Raw genomic sequence first — 15,761 nt, forward strand, 5'->3', positions numbered from 1 at the left:
ACTAATTTTCCTATCTTATGAATAAATTTGAAAATTGATTGCAGTTAATTAATTTATTAAGGGCTCTAAAAGCACCACATTAAGGAATTCTATTAATTATAACGATTGTTTCATTATTACTTATTGACCATCGTGAGTAATTCATGTTATAATTTATATGTATGATAAACTACTTCTTCTTTTTCATTTCACAGAGCTTTTACTATTACTATGTAGTTGCGTGTATTTATCACATTATAATTATATTAACTTTATTACTTTTATTTCGATAGACTTCATTGCTAGTGGGCTATTCACTTAAGTGGCGCTTTTAGAAGCGTACTTAAATGTTCTACAAAATCAGACTATTCTAGATGAAAGAGAGCAAGATCACCAATCTATCAGTCATCCTGATGTCTTTCGTCTATCAGGCCTGTTAGATCTGGACCCGTTTCTTCGGTAGTGCTGAAGATTTGGTCCAGCAAATCTTTGTCAATGGTAAAGGTTACTCCAGGAGTGGTCGGTTTGGTGGGGGGAATCGTTGGTGGCGTGGGCCGTGTCTCCGGCTCTCGGCTCTCCGTCACAGTCACAGGGGGAGTAGGGTTGGTGATCGGATTCGAAGTGGGCTCTGGCGGCGGGCATCTACCCCTTCTGAGTAATTCTACGTCTGCAAAAAGAGGGGAAATCATTAGGGTGCTTGGCTTGGTAGTTCATGTACCTTTAGCTTCAGTTGCGGTTTCAAATGGTAATTTTATGAGTGAAGTGAAGAACAATCGGTGTATTACATAGGAACCTTACAACATACTTTGTGGATCAACTATTAAAATCCTGGGATGAGATGAAATTAACATCAAAAGATATTCCGATGACGATAGAGGCATATTGTTTTTCCTTCAAAACAAAGATCCTCTTAAGAAGGTCTTTTGTAAGCCTTTATACTGGGTGGCAGGTTACTCGCTTTAATAATTTAACGACTACTATGCGAGAATAAATTGTTTAAATATGCCACTCATTTTTTTAAACAAGAAGTAAATAATGAAGTAAATACTCGTAGATGATTTGGTGAAAAACTTTTCGCGACTTTAATATGTATTTGTATTATAAATAAATGTTACTTATGATGAGCTAAGCTCACTTCCTTAAATAGTAGAGGTGACTAAATCGTCAATAGACACTTGTATTTTCCAAGTATGTAACAAAACTGCCTTATGTCTGTATTGGTGCATTAGAGGTGGGCGCCACGCCGGCGCGCCGCCGCCGCCGCGAATTTTTCCACGCCGCCGCCGCCGACAACCAGCTGTCGGCGCGCCGATACTGATACTGTACCAACTATTTGCAATTTATTCCTCTCCTATACTGTACTAATTTGTGTTTCGAACGCAGAAGAACTATTTTTTTTATTGCGTTGAGCGGCTGTTCTAGTTCTAGTTCAATAAAGTCCTAGTATCACTACGACCGGTACCGATCTATTGTGNCCTCTATGGTGCATTAGGTACCTATACGTACGCTAATATCACAATATTTTGCATGTTCATGTTTCAATATTGAACTTATACTATTAAAGTCCTACGTCATATCTGTGATTATACCGTGATCGGTGAAGATTGTTGAATAGGCAGTACTTAAGTCACTGCTTTTTATGTATCTTATAAGTTGTCAATATAATTTACTAAGGAAAATTTTAATTTGCTGTTACATTCATAGGAATACAGAGCTACATATACCTATATGTTACGTTAAGATCTACTCGTAGTACTGGTAGTACCTACATTTTCCACCAGTGCCGCAGAACAATTTAGACGAATTTCACTGTTTTACTGGCTGAAATCGCATGATACTCACTGACTCCACACATCTTGGCGCAGTTCAACCGTCCTGGGTTGGAATACTCCAAGCCGTTAGAGCCGCAGACTGGGTTGTACTCTGACGTCACGGGACAGCTTCTCATGCACGCTTGGACATCCCTGTCAGGTCGGGGAGTAGGCGGGCTCACAGTACTCCCATCGTTTGTGGGGCATCTGCCTCTTCTGACGAGGTCCACATCTGCAAAACACAAACTCTGATTAAGCATCGCTGGCATTTTGGAAAAATTTTCAACTAAGTAAGGATATCTTACTTAAATATGCATGCAATGAATCCCATAAAAAAATGGTACTTACTGACTCCACACATCTTGGCGCAGTTCAACCGGCCAGGGTTGGAGTACTCCAAGCCATTAGATCCACAGACTGGGTTGTACTCTGACGTCACGGGACAGCTTCTCATGCATGCTTGGACATCTCTTTCGGGTCGGGGAGGAGGAGGCCTCAAAGTTTTCCCTTCGTTTGTAGGACATTTACCATATCTGGCGAGCTCCACATCTGCAAAAAACAAACTCTTGTTACGCACCATTGGTATTTTGGAAAAAGTAACAAGCAAGTAAGTAATACAATACGCATGCATTCCCCCTGTGGGCAATAAATCTCAGTAAAAAAATTACACTCACTGACTCCACAATATTTGGCGCAATTCAATTTTCCAGGGTTTTGATACTCCTCACCGTTAGAGCCACAGACTGGGTTTAACTCTTGTGTCACAGGACAGGTAAGCATACAGGCATGGAGATCGGGTACTGGCGTAACTGTAGACTTTGTAAAAGACTCAGTAGTAGGTTGAGGGAACGGCGTTGGCGTGGGCGGCGGGAAAGGTACAGGAGTAGGCTTAGGGAAAGGATCTGGATTAGGGTTAGGTCCTGGGAAAGGCACAGGAGTTGGTTGCGGGAAAGGGGTCGGATTAGGGTTAGGTCCTGGGAAAGGCACAGGAGTTGGTTGCGGGAAAGGGGTCGGATTAGGGTTAGGTCCTGGGAAAGGCACAGGAGTTGGTTGCGGGAAAGGAGTCGGATTAGGGTTAGGTCCTGGGAAAGGCACAGGAGTTGGTTGCGGGAAAGGGTTTGGATTAGGGTTAGGTCCTGGGAAAGGCACAGGAGTTGGTTGCGGGAATGGATTCGGATTAAAAGTTGGCTTAGGGAATGGTTGAGGAGTTGGTTGTGGGAAAGGATTTGGATTGGGTCCAGGGTTGGGAGGCCTCGGTGGTGGGGTGGGCTTTGGCGGTCTGAAATTAAAAATATTATTAGTTACTATCAATGGGCTTAAAGTAAATGTTTATTATTACAAGTAGGTTTGTATAAATTGACACACATACAATACTACAATATTTAAATTTCATAAATTATTGTAATGTCCCAAGACCGTTTCCTCTGGGCAGCCATCCATTACTAGTTGGGTTTTACTAAAGGTCAAGTTCTACAAGTAGGTAACTTGGCATATACATATAAGTACTTCATCTTCATGCTTCATTAAATTAATTACTTACTATAACTATAATTTTGCGTTCTTAAAATGTTTTAATTGAGTCATAAGCGTCTATATCAATTGCGTGTTATTGTTTCATGTTTTTCAAGCGAATTTGTCATCAAAACAATAAATATTTTATGTAACTTAGTTTCGTGCAATTAAGTTAATCAAATGCTTGTTTTCTATTAGAATCTTGTACTTGTATGAATAAGACTTCAAATGCAATAAATACTCTGGATACCATGACAAAAATAGAGTAAAACCTACCTTGAATGTTCATGATGACAAGGCGATTCCCAGCTGCCAGAGATTTCAGAATCGGAGCCACTCCATTCGGGTGACTCGTCAGAATCGCGTTCCCAAGGGTGGTGGTGCGGTCCCGGTGGTCCGTGGTGGGGCCCTGGCGGTCCGTGGTGGGGCCCTGGCGGTCCGTGGTGCGGTCCTGGTGGACCGTGATGTGGCGGTCCATGATAATCGTGATGTGGTGGGCCGTAGTTGTGATGAGGCCCGTGATGCCAGTGACCCCGCACTCGTCCCGGAATTGTTCCCAATGCCGCTATGGCAACTAAAAAGTTTATTACAATCGTATTAGAGAACCACAGAAGATCTATCATATACGTACCCATTCTAATAATAAACATCATTGAGAAAAATACTTATGTACCAATTACCTACTCGTACAAAAAGGTTTTACCACATATTTACTAGTTTTTACTCGCATGTTAACTACTTAATTGAAATAGAATTTTCCTCAATAAAAAGTGATAAGATTTTTAAAAGAGTCAAAGAGCTTACCTAAAAGAATTCCAATTTTGGGCAACATGGCGAAGGTTCAAACACTTTTGACCCTTTCACGAGTTTTTATAAGTTATATCCTCGTCCGTCCGAGGCAACTCCACGACTTGAAATGGTCATTGAATCTTTCTGCGGATAAAGTTACATTATAGTTAATAAAATCCCCCCTCATCTTGCGGCTTCGGAAACCCGTTTTTATCTTACTCAGAAGATTTAGTAATATTTTTCGTTAATAACCTTTAAATTGTTTAGATTATTAACTTTAAATGTGGTTGGAAAGAAACAGTTATCGATGTAGCATAATACGTTTGCTCCTAATTGGTGTTATGAGTTTCACGAACACAAAGGACAATAAAATTAGCATAATATGACTACCTGTAACTTTTGAAGCTTTACGTTATACAAACTTTATGTAGGTACTCAAAATATGTATCACAAATGAGAATACGCAGGCTTTTCTAGTTCTTAAATAGCTTCATTGTAGGCAAACAAACTGGATCAGATCCACAAGAGACCAGTTTAAAGCCTTAAGGATTCTTACCTACGTTTATGATCATATTATAACGTAATAAAAAGTGACCAATCCGAGTTTAAATAGTGGTCTAGCTTTGAACTACAATAAGGTTTACATACTTTGAAATAGATGCCGTTTTTGTTTACTTCATTGGCAGTCTACTAAAAACGCAATTACACCAATACTCGTAAGTCCTGTACCACGAAGTAATCAGCGATGCGAAGAACAAGTTGTCAGTGAACTTGTTAAAAATAAAGAAACAATAAGTTATTTACCTTTACCGACTTGAAAAGTTTCTTGATTCCCCAATGAAATGGTTATGTCGCTGCAATACCGAGTATTAAAATGTTATTTGGAATGTTCTGAATGTTACTTGGAATGCCTGCCTCGTAACTTGCAATCACAATTATTAATACTTTATTAATACTGAGGTCAAACGGACAAATCTAAACATCAATGAGAAACATAGGTAGCTGCACACAAATTAATACGTTTCTCATATTTTTCTATAAAATACCCGCAGCAAACCATGAAGATATATTTACCTTAATTATTTGCTGTTCTAGATTAACACTTCAAAATTCTTGATCTGCGTACGTTATTTAAACTAAATCACAAGGTTGGCCTCTCTTCGTTTGTCCGCCTTGAACCATACAATTGTGGCGCAAAGGATTTCCCCAACGCCTACCATATTGGTTTAACCTTTGTCTGGCAATGGAACGTCTGTGAAACCTTGCTCAGGCGATTTTATTTCCACTTTGTTGTTGGGCTTTCCAAACTACTATACGTTTCCTATAGCGTTTTTATAAATTACTGATAATTAATATAGAGGTATGGTTATAGGTTTTCCATAATACCTCTTAGATTTCCCGGATCTTGGCTCACGTTGATTGTTCGTTACAGAAACTGACTTCAAATAGTTTCGTCATTTCAGTCACAGGACGTCCACTGCTTAACATAGGCCTCCCCCAACGATTTCCAGATTGGTCGGTTCGGTTGGTAGCGGCCTGCATCCAGCACCCTCCTGCTACCATTATTATGACGTTATTAGGGTTCACCTATGTGTATTATTGTGCATATAACAGACTTTTTTGTGGTAGTTTTTTCAATTTCCGTCTACATTCCTAGAATCCTAGAATTACCTAGTCAGCTAGATCAATTATGTTCTATGAGTCATTGCGAACCAGACCACGACCTGCGGAGCCGGTCAACGTCCTAGACTCAACTCAGGGGAAGGCCCTCTGAGGAAATTAAATATTAACAGGTCGGCGGAACGAAGACAGAACGCTTTTCACCCACATGTGACGCATAGCGCCGCCAGTGCTGCCACCATCAAAATAGTTAAAGAAAGTAGGATACATAGAAAATCAATTTAGGTTTTTGTCCACTAACATTTTTTTGTTTCACAGCTTATCTCAACACCTAGACAACCTAGTACCTACTAGAACTTATTGTGTGACCTACTCATACATTCAAGTGAGCTACGTATCGGAAAATGATTTCAAAATGTTGAATTTATATAATTCTAATGTTACATTATAATGTAGGTACCTAAAAATTAAGTTAATAAGTAATTACAATAGAAAATCTAATTTATTCGTTTAATAATTACAATTGTTGTTGTTGCACGTTAAAGTACCAAATTAAACGATCAGTTAATTACCTAATTAACGGTAATCCAACCAACTCTACTTCATTGTAAGGCAATTTATTTGACAATTCATTCAATTACCTACTGACGTCGGTAGTGTACCTACCTACAAAGAAATATTTTCACGCCGTTTTTCCGGATTTTCCAACCATTCATAACTATGACAGTGAATATGACAAAATTAAATGGGTTAGGGTTTATGGATTTATTGGAAAGCCTTTTGCTTTCCGAACGATTTTTTTGTACTTTAATATGGGCGAAACCTAATAGCGACTACCAGAGCCCTTATAGGTAGATACTTTAGGCCCTTAACTTTTCCTCATTATGACATTTTTAACGAGTCTATCACTCTAGCTAGACTAAATTAAACCTTTAGGGAATCTGGAAACAACATTACAACAGTTTATCGTAAAATTTTTATTTCAATTGATCTTAAAATTAATATTTATGGCACAACCTTCATTTCTGGTCTTCATTCAACAGTTTTGTCTAGGATTTTTACTGGAACACTTATAAAAATAGTTTTGTATAGTCATTCTGAAAGTTTATTTAACTGGGAGGGGCAGCAGTGGTGGTGGCCGGGCAGGGTCCTTGCCTTAGGAGGCTGACATCTGTAAATAATAATAATAAATACATAAAAAAATTATTCTTTAAGAATAAATATACAGAATCAATCTAACATTCTCCAGGCTAAACAGGAAAAATCTCCTGAAAACCGTTACTCATACGGTATCATTTGCTCTACATTATGTATAGTCGAAAATTCGATATAGTTATTTCTATTTCTAAACAGCAGTTGTTTTTATTAGATAAAATAAAATTATTTTAAATGTATAGAACATTTATTTTACTACTATGGGTGGATTCGACCAAACAAGAGTAAACATTAATCTTAGAATTAATCGTCTGTTTTGACATATTTCCCATACTGAAACTGTCAATGTGCACTTATACCAGGACTAATTCTCGGATAAAAGTTTGGTCGAATCGGGCCTAAGTAAGCCTGTGAAAACGTAGTATAACACTTGTTTTATAAATTAATAGTCTGTGGTTACTTGCGTAATCAATGTGTATTAGGAGTGTCCCGTCGTTTGTATACCATAAACCTCATACGGCGTTTAATTATTAGTCATACTTTGAACCAATATTAGCCCATCAACATGAAGCAAACTAAGCAGACGAGCGTGAATTAGATTCTGCTAATAAATGCTAGTAATAACTAAATTGATCATTAAATACACTGTAACAGTACGGTGTTAAATTGTTTGCCACTTAAGTTAAACAGTTAATTTCATATTTTCCTCATGTGTGCTCGTAGTCAATTAGCATGTTGAAGGTTATTAAACCAGATAAATTCTTCAATATCCTCATTTTAACCGGGCTACAAGATTTAATTCGTATTAAAATTAAGAGTCTTGATGAATATGGTTCCTTAAATGACCGAGCAAATGGTGCAAATATCAGCAAATTACTTCTTTTATTTTAAAGTTATTGTTAAACGATTTAAGTTATCCGGCTTAACGATGGAAGTCTTACGTAACTGACTTCGACTTTCATCTAGTAACTATTCGTGTACCGGATTACCAATGGTAGTGAGTTTGAATTTCCAAACCAAGAAATGAGAAAAAAATATTTCATGGAATTTCCTATGAATAAGTAGAATTAAGAGAACAGATGAATATCCATTGGGAATTTCCATAGCCTTGCCCAGCTTCTAGGCCAGCTTTAGTCTACACTCAGTGTGTTTCAGGAGGATTTGATTTGTCTTTTAAGTAAAAACTAAATATAAGGTCCCTAGAATCTAGGCGTACCATTACCAGGGGGAGGCAGCTGGCATCATCGGTACGCCCATGCACACTTATGATGTATAAAAACTGGTCTCATCCGTAGTCCTATACATTCAGGGTTTTAGACAACTATTTAGACAAAGAGGATTTATGCCAGTTTTCACCATCAATCCCTAATTTTTAAGTGACTTTGAAAGCAAAGTTCCTGTTATGTGTGACCATAGGGGTCACTTAAAAATTAGGGATTGATGGCGAAAACGAGCATTAGTGTCCTAATGTAGGAATAAGATACTCACTGACGCCACACGCTTGCGCACAGCCCAGCCTGCCGGGGTTGGGGTACTGGATGATGTCGGTGCCGCACACTGGGTTGTATTCAGCGGTCACTGGGCAGCTGGAGATGCAGGCTTGGACAGCGCTGGACATGGTGGTGCTCCTGGAAGACGGTCATAATACAATAGTTACTTAATGTGCCAAGTTATAGCTGATGTAGCAAATGATGTAATGAGGTCTTTTACTAATCCTATAGGGGGCGTCCATAAATTACGTGAGACAATTTTGGCTATTTTTCAACCCCCCCGCCCCCCTTGGTGAGATTTGGTGAGATTTTGCCTGACCCCCTCCCCCACCCCCTAATCTCACGTGATATTTTAAAAAAATCCGAAATTTAATAGTTTTGGGGTAATTTTACTTTATCTAAAGTCAATTATGCAATTATCCAAAGCAATTATNAAACTTACTTTATACTTCCTTTCATTCACTTACATTACTTTCTTCACCCTGGAGGAATCACTGTCATCTAAGATACAGGTTTAATCCTAGTTTAGTTGGCAGGGACATACTTAAGATTAACACGATTGTCAATCGTAGTTTAAGTAATTAATACATTGTACAATATTGTAAATCGTCATCTTCTTGGTTATTAAATAAATTATTAAGTAAGGCAATTTATTTGACAATTCATTAAATTACCTACTGACGTAGTGTATCTGCAAAGAAATATTTTCACGCCGTTTTTCCGGATTTTCCAACCATTCACAACAGAACTGTGGCAGTAACGTTATTATGACTAAATTAAATATGGCTTTATTGGAAAGCCTTTTGCTTTCCGAACGATATTGTTTGTACTTTAATATGGGCGAAACCTAACAGCGACTACGAGAGCCCTTATAAGTAGATACTTTAGGCCCTTAACTTTTCCTCATTATGACATTTTTAACGAGTCTATCACTCTAGCTAGACTAAATTAAACCTTTAGGGAATCTGGAAACAACAAGTTTATCGTAAAATTTTTATTTCAAATATTTATGGCACAACCTTCATTCTGGTCTTCATTCAACAGTTTTGTCTAGGATTTTTACTGGAACACTTATAAAAATAGTTTTGTTAGTCATTCTGAAAGTTTATTCAACTGGGAGGGGCAGCAGTGGTGGTGGCCGGGCAGGGTCCTTGCCTTAGGAGGCTGACATCTGTAAATAATAATAATGAATACTTAAAAAAACAGTTAACCATACGGTATCATTTGCTCATTTGCTCTACATTATGTATAGTCGAAAATTCGATATAGTTATTTCTCTTTCTACTAAACAGTAGTTGTTTTTGTTAGATAAAATAAAATTATTTTAAATTTATATAACACTTATTTTACTACTATGGGTGGATTCGACCAAACAAGAGTAAACATTACTCTCAGAATTATTAATCGTCAGTTTTGACATATTTCCCATACTGAAACTGTCAATGTGCACTTATACCAGGAGTAATTCTCGGATAAAAGTTAGGTCGAATCGGGCCTAAGTAAGTCTGTGAAAACGTAGTATAAACACTTGTTTTATAATACATATATAGTGTGTTACTTGCGTACTCAATGTGTATTAGGAGTGTCCCGTCGTTTGTATACCATAAACCTCATACGGCGTTTAAGTATTAGTCATACTTTGAACCAATATTAGCCCATCAACATGAAGCAAACTAAGCAGACGAGCGTGAATTAGATTCTGCTAATAAATGCTAGTAATAACTAAATTGATTATTAAATACACTGTAACAGTACGGTGTTAAATTGTTTGCCACTTAAGTTAAACAGTTAATTTCATATTTTCCTCATGTGTGCTCGTAGTCAATTAGCATGTTGAAGGTTATTAAACCAGATAAATTTTTCAATATCCTCATTTTAACCGGGCTACAAGATTTAATTCGTATTAAAATTAAGACTTGATGAAATTGGTTCCTTAAATTACCGAGCAAAGATCAGCAAATTACTTCTTTTATTTCAAAGTTATTGTTAAGAGATTTAAGTTATCCGGCTTAACGATGGAACTCTTACATACTGACTTCGACTTTCATCTAGTAACTATTCGTGCACCGAACCACAGACAAAGCCAATGGTAGTGAGTTTGAATTTCTAAACCAGGAAATGAGAAAATAATATATCATGGAATTTCCTATAAAGGTTGTATTAGAGAACAGATGAATGGATTTCCATTGATAATTGCTATGCCCGTTGACAGCTTTTGTGCTAGCAGGCCAGATTCAGTGTAGTCCAGGAGGGCAAATCAAATATTTAAGTAAAAACGAAATAATAAGGCCCCTGGACCCTGGGCATACCATGCAGCTAGCATCATAGGTACGCCCATGCAAACATAAGCTGTAAAAGCTGGTCTCATCCGTAGGCCTATACATTCAGGGTTTTTAGACAACTATTTAGACATAGAGTATTTATGCCCGTTTTCACCATCAATCCCTAATTTTTAAGTGAGTTTGAAAGCAAAGTTCCTGTTATATGTGACCATAGGGGTCACTTAAAAATTAGGGATTGATGGTGAAAACGGGCATTAGTATCCTATTGTAGGAAGAAGATACTCACTGACGCCACACGCTTGCGCACAGCCCAGCCTGCCGGGGTTGGGGTACTGGATGATGTCGGTGCCGCACACTGGGTTGTATTCAGCGGTCACTGGGCAGCTGGAGATGCAGGCTTGGACAGCGCTGGACATGGTGGTGCTCCTGGAAGACGAACAAAAAAGTCAAAAATAAGTTTAGACCACAAGTGGCAAATGTTAAATAATAAAAAAGAGAAGGTAGCCCTTATGGGGCACTTTACATGATACAATAGTTACTTAATGTGCCAAGTTATACCTGTGGCAGCTTACTGATGTAATGAGGTCTTTTATTAATCCTACACTTGCTAGGAAAAGCTTTGTCACATGCTCATGATTTAATAAGTTAAAAAACTTTTTTTTATTCCTCTTTTTTTCAGTTTGCGCTACAAGCTTTCGAAATTTTTTGAACTTTGCATACAATTATTTTTTTCGTAGTACAAATGCATTTCAGAATAAAGCTTGTTTTTAAAAAAGTTTTTTTATTATAATTTTATTTTACACTTTTTAGTATCTCAATCTCTGGGCCCTGGTGATTTATTTAGCACCAAAGTGCTCGAAAATACAAATCGTTTCGTTTAGGAGTTCCTATGGCCACCTCCTGTCTCCATCATCAGACCAGCTCAATGGTACCATAACATTGCATTGTCATCGTACTTACACAAGTATACCAAATTTCAGCTCAATCGGTTGAGGATAGCTGGTCTTAATTTCAGTTGCGAGATTTGTCCCACACATACTAACAAGTGAAGTCAATATAAAGCTTGTAACAATATAAAGCTTGTAATTAAAAAAAGTCGCAGCCTCCTGAGGACGAATCCTCATAACTTGACATTAATAAGGCTGGATTAAAATAGGTATAAAAGGCACACTACTGAATATTTATGAATTTACAGCACCACACCAGTGCTTTAAACTCTTAGCAACAAAATATGAGTTTATAAATTAGAGAGGAGTGTTTCTTACCCGGTTGGAGGAACGGTGGAAGGCTGATTTTGTCCAGGGAACTGATTCTGACCAGGGAACTGGTTCTGCCCAGGGAACTGGTTTTGTCCAGGGAACTGGTTCTGTCCAGGGAACTGATTTTGTCCAGGGAATTGATTCTGTCCAGGGAATTGATTCTGTCCAGGGAATTGGTTCTGTCCAGGGAAGAACTGGTTCTGACCAGGGAACTGGTTTGGTCGGAACTGTTGCTGACCCATACCAGGGAACAGGGCCGCAAACTGGTTTCCAAATCGGTCATCCAAGTCCCCATTATTGTTATTTTGTCCAAATGCTTCACTGGCAAAAATGGCTGTAATAAAAATTTTGATTAAAAAGAGTATTAAAATCCCAATTTAATAGCTACGATAGCCGAACGGTGAAGGGGTCTGACTGGCCGACTCGAGATCCGAGGAACGCGGGTTCGAATCCCACCGCCGCTCGGCTATTGTGGTGAGCCTCGTAACACAAGCTTATTTGGCTTAACACGAAAGGCTAACGGGACTTTATTAATGATCTGTGCAATACAAATTGCTAGTAATTTTTATCAAAAAAAAAAACAAATCTAAAGACCTGCAATTAATTGTAAGATCAAACATATTTTTTATTGATTCAGAAAAAAACCCTGATCAGCTTTTTTTTTCAGTTATTATAAAATCGGTACAATTAATATATCTTAGTTTTTAAATTAAATAAAAATTCCACAAGACCCACGATAACTTGTTGTTTGTTATTGTTATACCTACCAATCATAATAATTAAGTAGGTTTTTCGGATAACATGTTCACCTGATTGATAAGTGTAAGTTACGGTTACGCTTTAGGTACAATTTATTTAATGCATATAAACATTTATTGTTAAGAATTAATTTTACGTAGGTAGATTGTTTATGGCCTTTTGAAAATTAAAACTCTTGTGACGTACACAAGGAATGCAATAAAATGCGTATTTATTAATTTATTCAAGACGTTTTGTATGAAATATTTATTTTCCTGTTTGACAGGACATAAAAACAAGTTGACATTGTGGATAATTTGTTACGTGTTCTTGCGATATTGTGTTCAAAAGACGTAAGTCATTGTAAATAAAGGAACGAACACATTAGCTCTTTTTTTGCACATTTTGGAAGAACTAATTTACCCTAGCGTCAAAAAAGAAGATTTTTTACTGTAAAATAAAGTAATTAAATTATCACTACATAGTATAAAACAAAGTTGATTTCCGCTGTTTATCCCTATGTATGCTTAAATCATTAAAACTACGCCACGGATTTTGATGCGGTTTTTTTAAAAGAGTGATTCAATGGGAAGGTTTTTAAAAGTCTAAGTACTTAGCACCCGTGCGAAGCCGGGGCTAGTTACTTATAAGAAGCCAATAGCAACAACAATACATAATTGAACTTTTGAAGAAGCGTGCATCTTCTTATTTTTGCTTTAAGTAGATACTAGGTGGTTTTTACTCAACTACAACGGTTGGTTCATCACTTCGAAATAGACTCAAAATTACCCACTTGACTTTGCACCGACTGGTTAGCAAAACTAAAAACTGGTTATGCTGTGACTACTACTAATTATGAAGATGTCCTCCCTTATTTTATTTGCCATAATACAAGAAGAATATGAATGTGACTTTGATAACTAGGTAGGTACCTAATTTGTTTTTACGTGGGTTGGTATGAGGAAACTGATAATTACAGGAAGTGGTACCGGCAATAAAAAGATTTAAACGCATTAATTAGCAACTGATGCAAACAATAACACGCTGTTTTAGAAGCAATTTAGATTTTAACATCGTCACGTAAATCAATTGTCTTAAGATTCCTCTTCAGCATAGCTTGTAGTTTAATGTTACTTATTACTGTATTTTTATTTTATTTTTCGATGCTCAATAAAGTATTCTTATTCTTATTCTATTCTATTCCTTTAACTTATAGATGAAAGCAATTTCAAAGCTCTTTTAGAAGCAATACGAGGGTATTATGATACTCGTTTTGTTTCTAAAAGAGCTTTTAAAAACTAATAAGTTCAGGAAAGCTTAATTCCCACAACTTTGTACTTAAAGCTGAACTATTTTTATTTGATTTATGAACAAATCACATCGATAAACTTGGGTATAGCAACTGCTTATCATCACAAAATATCGTTGCAAATACGGATGCATTTAACTCACATTTATGAAGGTTAATACTTACCGAAAACAAAGAGCACGGCCAGCTTCTCCATTTTTGTTTTTGAGTAAAATAATTTAAATTTAAACTGGTTGTGTGTTACCGGCCGGCGGGTCACTGGTCACTGCGAGCGGCGGCGATGGAACTATGTTTATAAACTCGTGCGCATGTCAACCTGCGTATGGCGGGACAGTTAGCTTGGCGACTTATCGCGGGCTATTTGGAATCTACCGGGTTTATCCCACTAGGAATGCTGTTACTTGTTGTGACATTCGCTGTTATTACAGTGATGTAGGTATAAAGTAGATAATAGAAGTTGTTAGGCAATAACAACATGTATCGATTTTATCACGCAAACGATTTTTTATTGTTTTTTTCCAAATCAATGTTGTAATTGAACTCGATTTCGACTTTGTTTTTGGGCGTATCTAGGGTTCTTTTTAAGGGGGGGGGGATTAGTATCATAGCTCATGAGTTAGTACTACTTATCTACTGACATCTTTAAAACGGTAGCCCAATATCCAGACTATTCTGAGGGCCCGTGCCATCCCGGACGCCGTAAATATAGGCCTTTGAACACAATATTATTTTAATTTATAGGTTTGTTTATACATAATTTATTAGATTTTCCTCTTATAATCTCTTATCATTTAGAACTCTAAGTAGTGACATGAACTTAATAAGGTACCTAATAAGAGGAAATTCGTATTACTTTCACATCGACAGGAATACCCAACCGTCTGGCTTCTTACTCATTCCCATCAGCGTAAAACCCCATCACCCCACCTGCGTGTACATTCACTGGGGTTTAACATCTGGCTGGTTCGCAGGCTATCGATAAGGCAAAAAAAAAAAAAGTTATGCATAATAATACAGCTTGAAAATCCCAAATGTGATCCAGAAAACCTTGTACTCATAATTCAACAGTTGACAATGAAAGAGCAATAATAATAATGGTAGCATCTACTAACTACTAACCGTAAACGAACCAAAGTCGCCGACATAGCCCGACGGATTAGCAAGCTGAAGTGGCAATGGGCAGGGCACATAGTACGCAGAACTGACGGTCGATGGGGCAGAAAGGTTCTGGAATGGAGGCCGCGTACCGGAAAACGCAGCGTGGGACGTCCACCTACAAGGTGGACCGACGACATCGTAAAGGTAGCAGGGAAGCGCTGGATGCAGGCCGCTACCAATCGATCAACATGGAAAGCATTGGGGGAGGCCTATGTTCAGCAGTGGACGTCCTATGGCTGAAATGATGATGATGATGATGACCTACTAACTGCCCCGGAGGTGCCTGGTTGCGGGCGGCACAGGACCGGTCTTGGAAATCCTTGGGGAAGGCCTTTGTCCGGCAGTGGACGTCATTCGATTGAAACGAACGAACCTACTACTTGCTGAATGTTTCCGAGACAGTTCACCAACCAGTCATTCTAGACTGTTACGGTCGAGCGAGACTATACCCTTCAGTTGGATAGCAAAATTATACCTACTTTAGGTACTCCTTATGCTAAGACCTTCTCACCATGTAGCATTGGGAATATACCCAGGATTCAAGGTAGAAGAGACTCGTTACCTGTTCAACAATACACTTATTGCTCTGTGTTGTTAGTAGAAGGTAATCCTGTAATGGTTTATTAATTAGCAGCTGCCTGAATTTTTTGGTTACCATC

At 37.8% G+C, this 15,761-nt stretch overlaps 2 protein-coding genes across 2 annotated transcripts; both read right to left on the reverse strand.

Moving 5' to 3' along the window:
* Window positions 1–21: 21 nt before the first annotated feature.
* LOC114356709 (proline-rich extensin-like protein EPR1) lies at window positions 22–14,257 on the reverse strand. Its single transcript, XM_028310028.1, has 10 exons — window positions 14,110–14,257; window positions 11,904–12,231; window positions 10,925–11,064; window positions 9,467–9,527; window positions 8,355–8,494; window positions 3,579–3,876; window positions 2,465–3,069; window positions 2,139–2,339; window positions 1,822–2,022; window positions 22–646 (listed from the first exon to the last, which is right to left on the reverse strand). The coding sequence occupies exons 1-10, from the start codon at window positions 14,138–14,140 to the stop codon at window positions 381–383; spliced, it is 2,271 nt and encodes a 756-aa protein (XP_028165829.1). The 5' UTR covers window positions 14,141–14,257; the 3' UTR covers window positions 22–380.
* Window positions 6,674–8,525, reverse strand: LOC114356703 (serine protease inhibitor Kazal-type 2-like). Its single transcript, XM_028310019.1, has 2 exons — window positions 8,355–8,525; window positions 6,674–6,882 (listed from the first exon to the last, which is right to left on the reverse strand). Exons 1-2 carry the CDS (start codon window positions 8,482–8,484, stop codon window positions 6,821–6,823), a joined length of 192 nt encoding a protein of 63 aa, XP_028165820.1. The 5' UTR covers window positions 8,485–8,525; the 3' UTR covers window positions 6,674–6,820.
* Window positions 14,258–15,761: the final 1,504 nt, after the last annotated feature.

The sequence above is a fragment of the Ostrinia furnacalis genome, unplaced genomic scaffold (genome assembly GCF_004193835.3).
Source record: "Ostrinia furnacalis isolate ACB-3 unplaced genomic scaffold, ASM419383v2 OfSCF2870, whole genome shotgun sequence".
NCBI classification, from domain to species: Eukaryota; Metazoa; Arthropoda; class Insecta; order Lepidoptera; family Crambidae; genus Ostrinia; species Ostrinia furnacalis.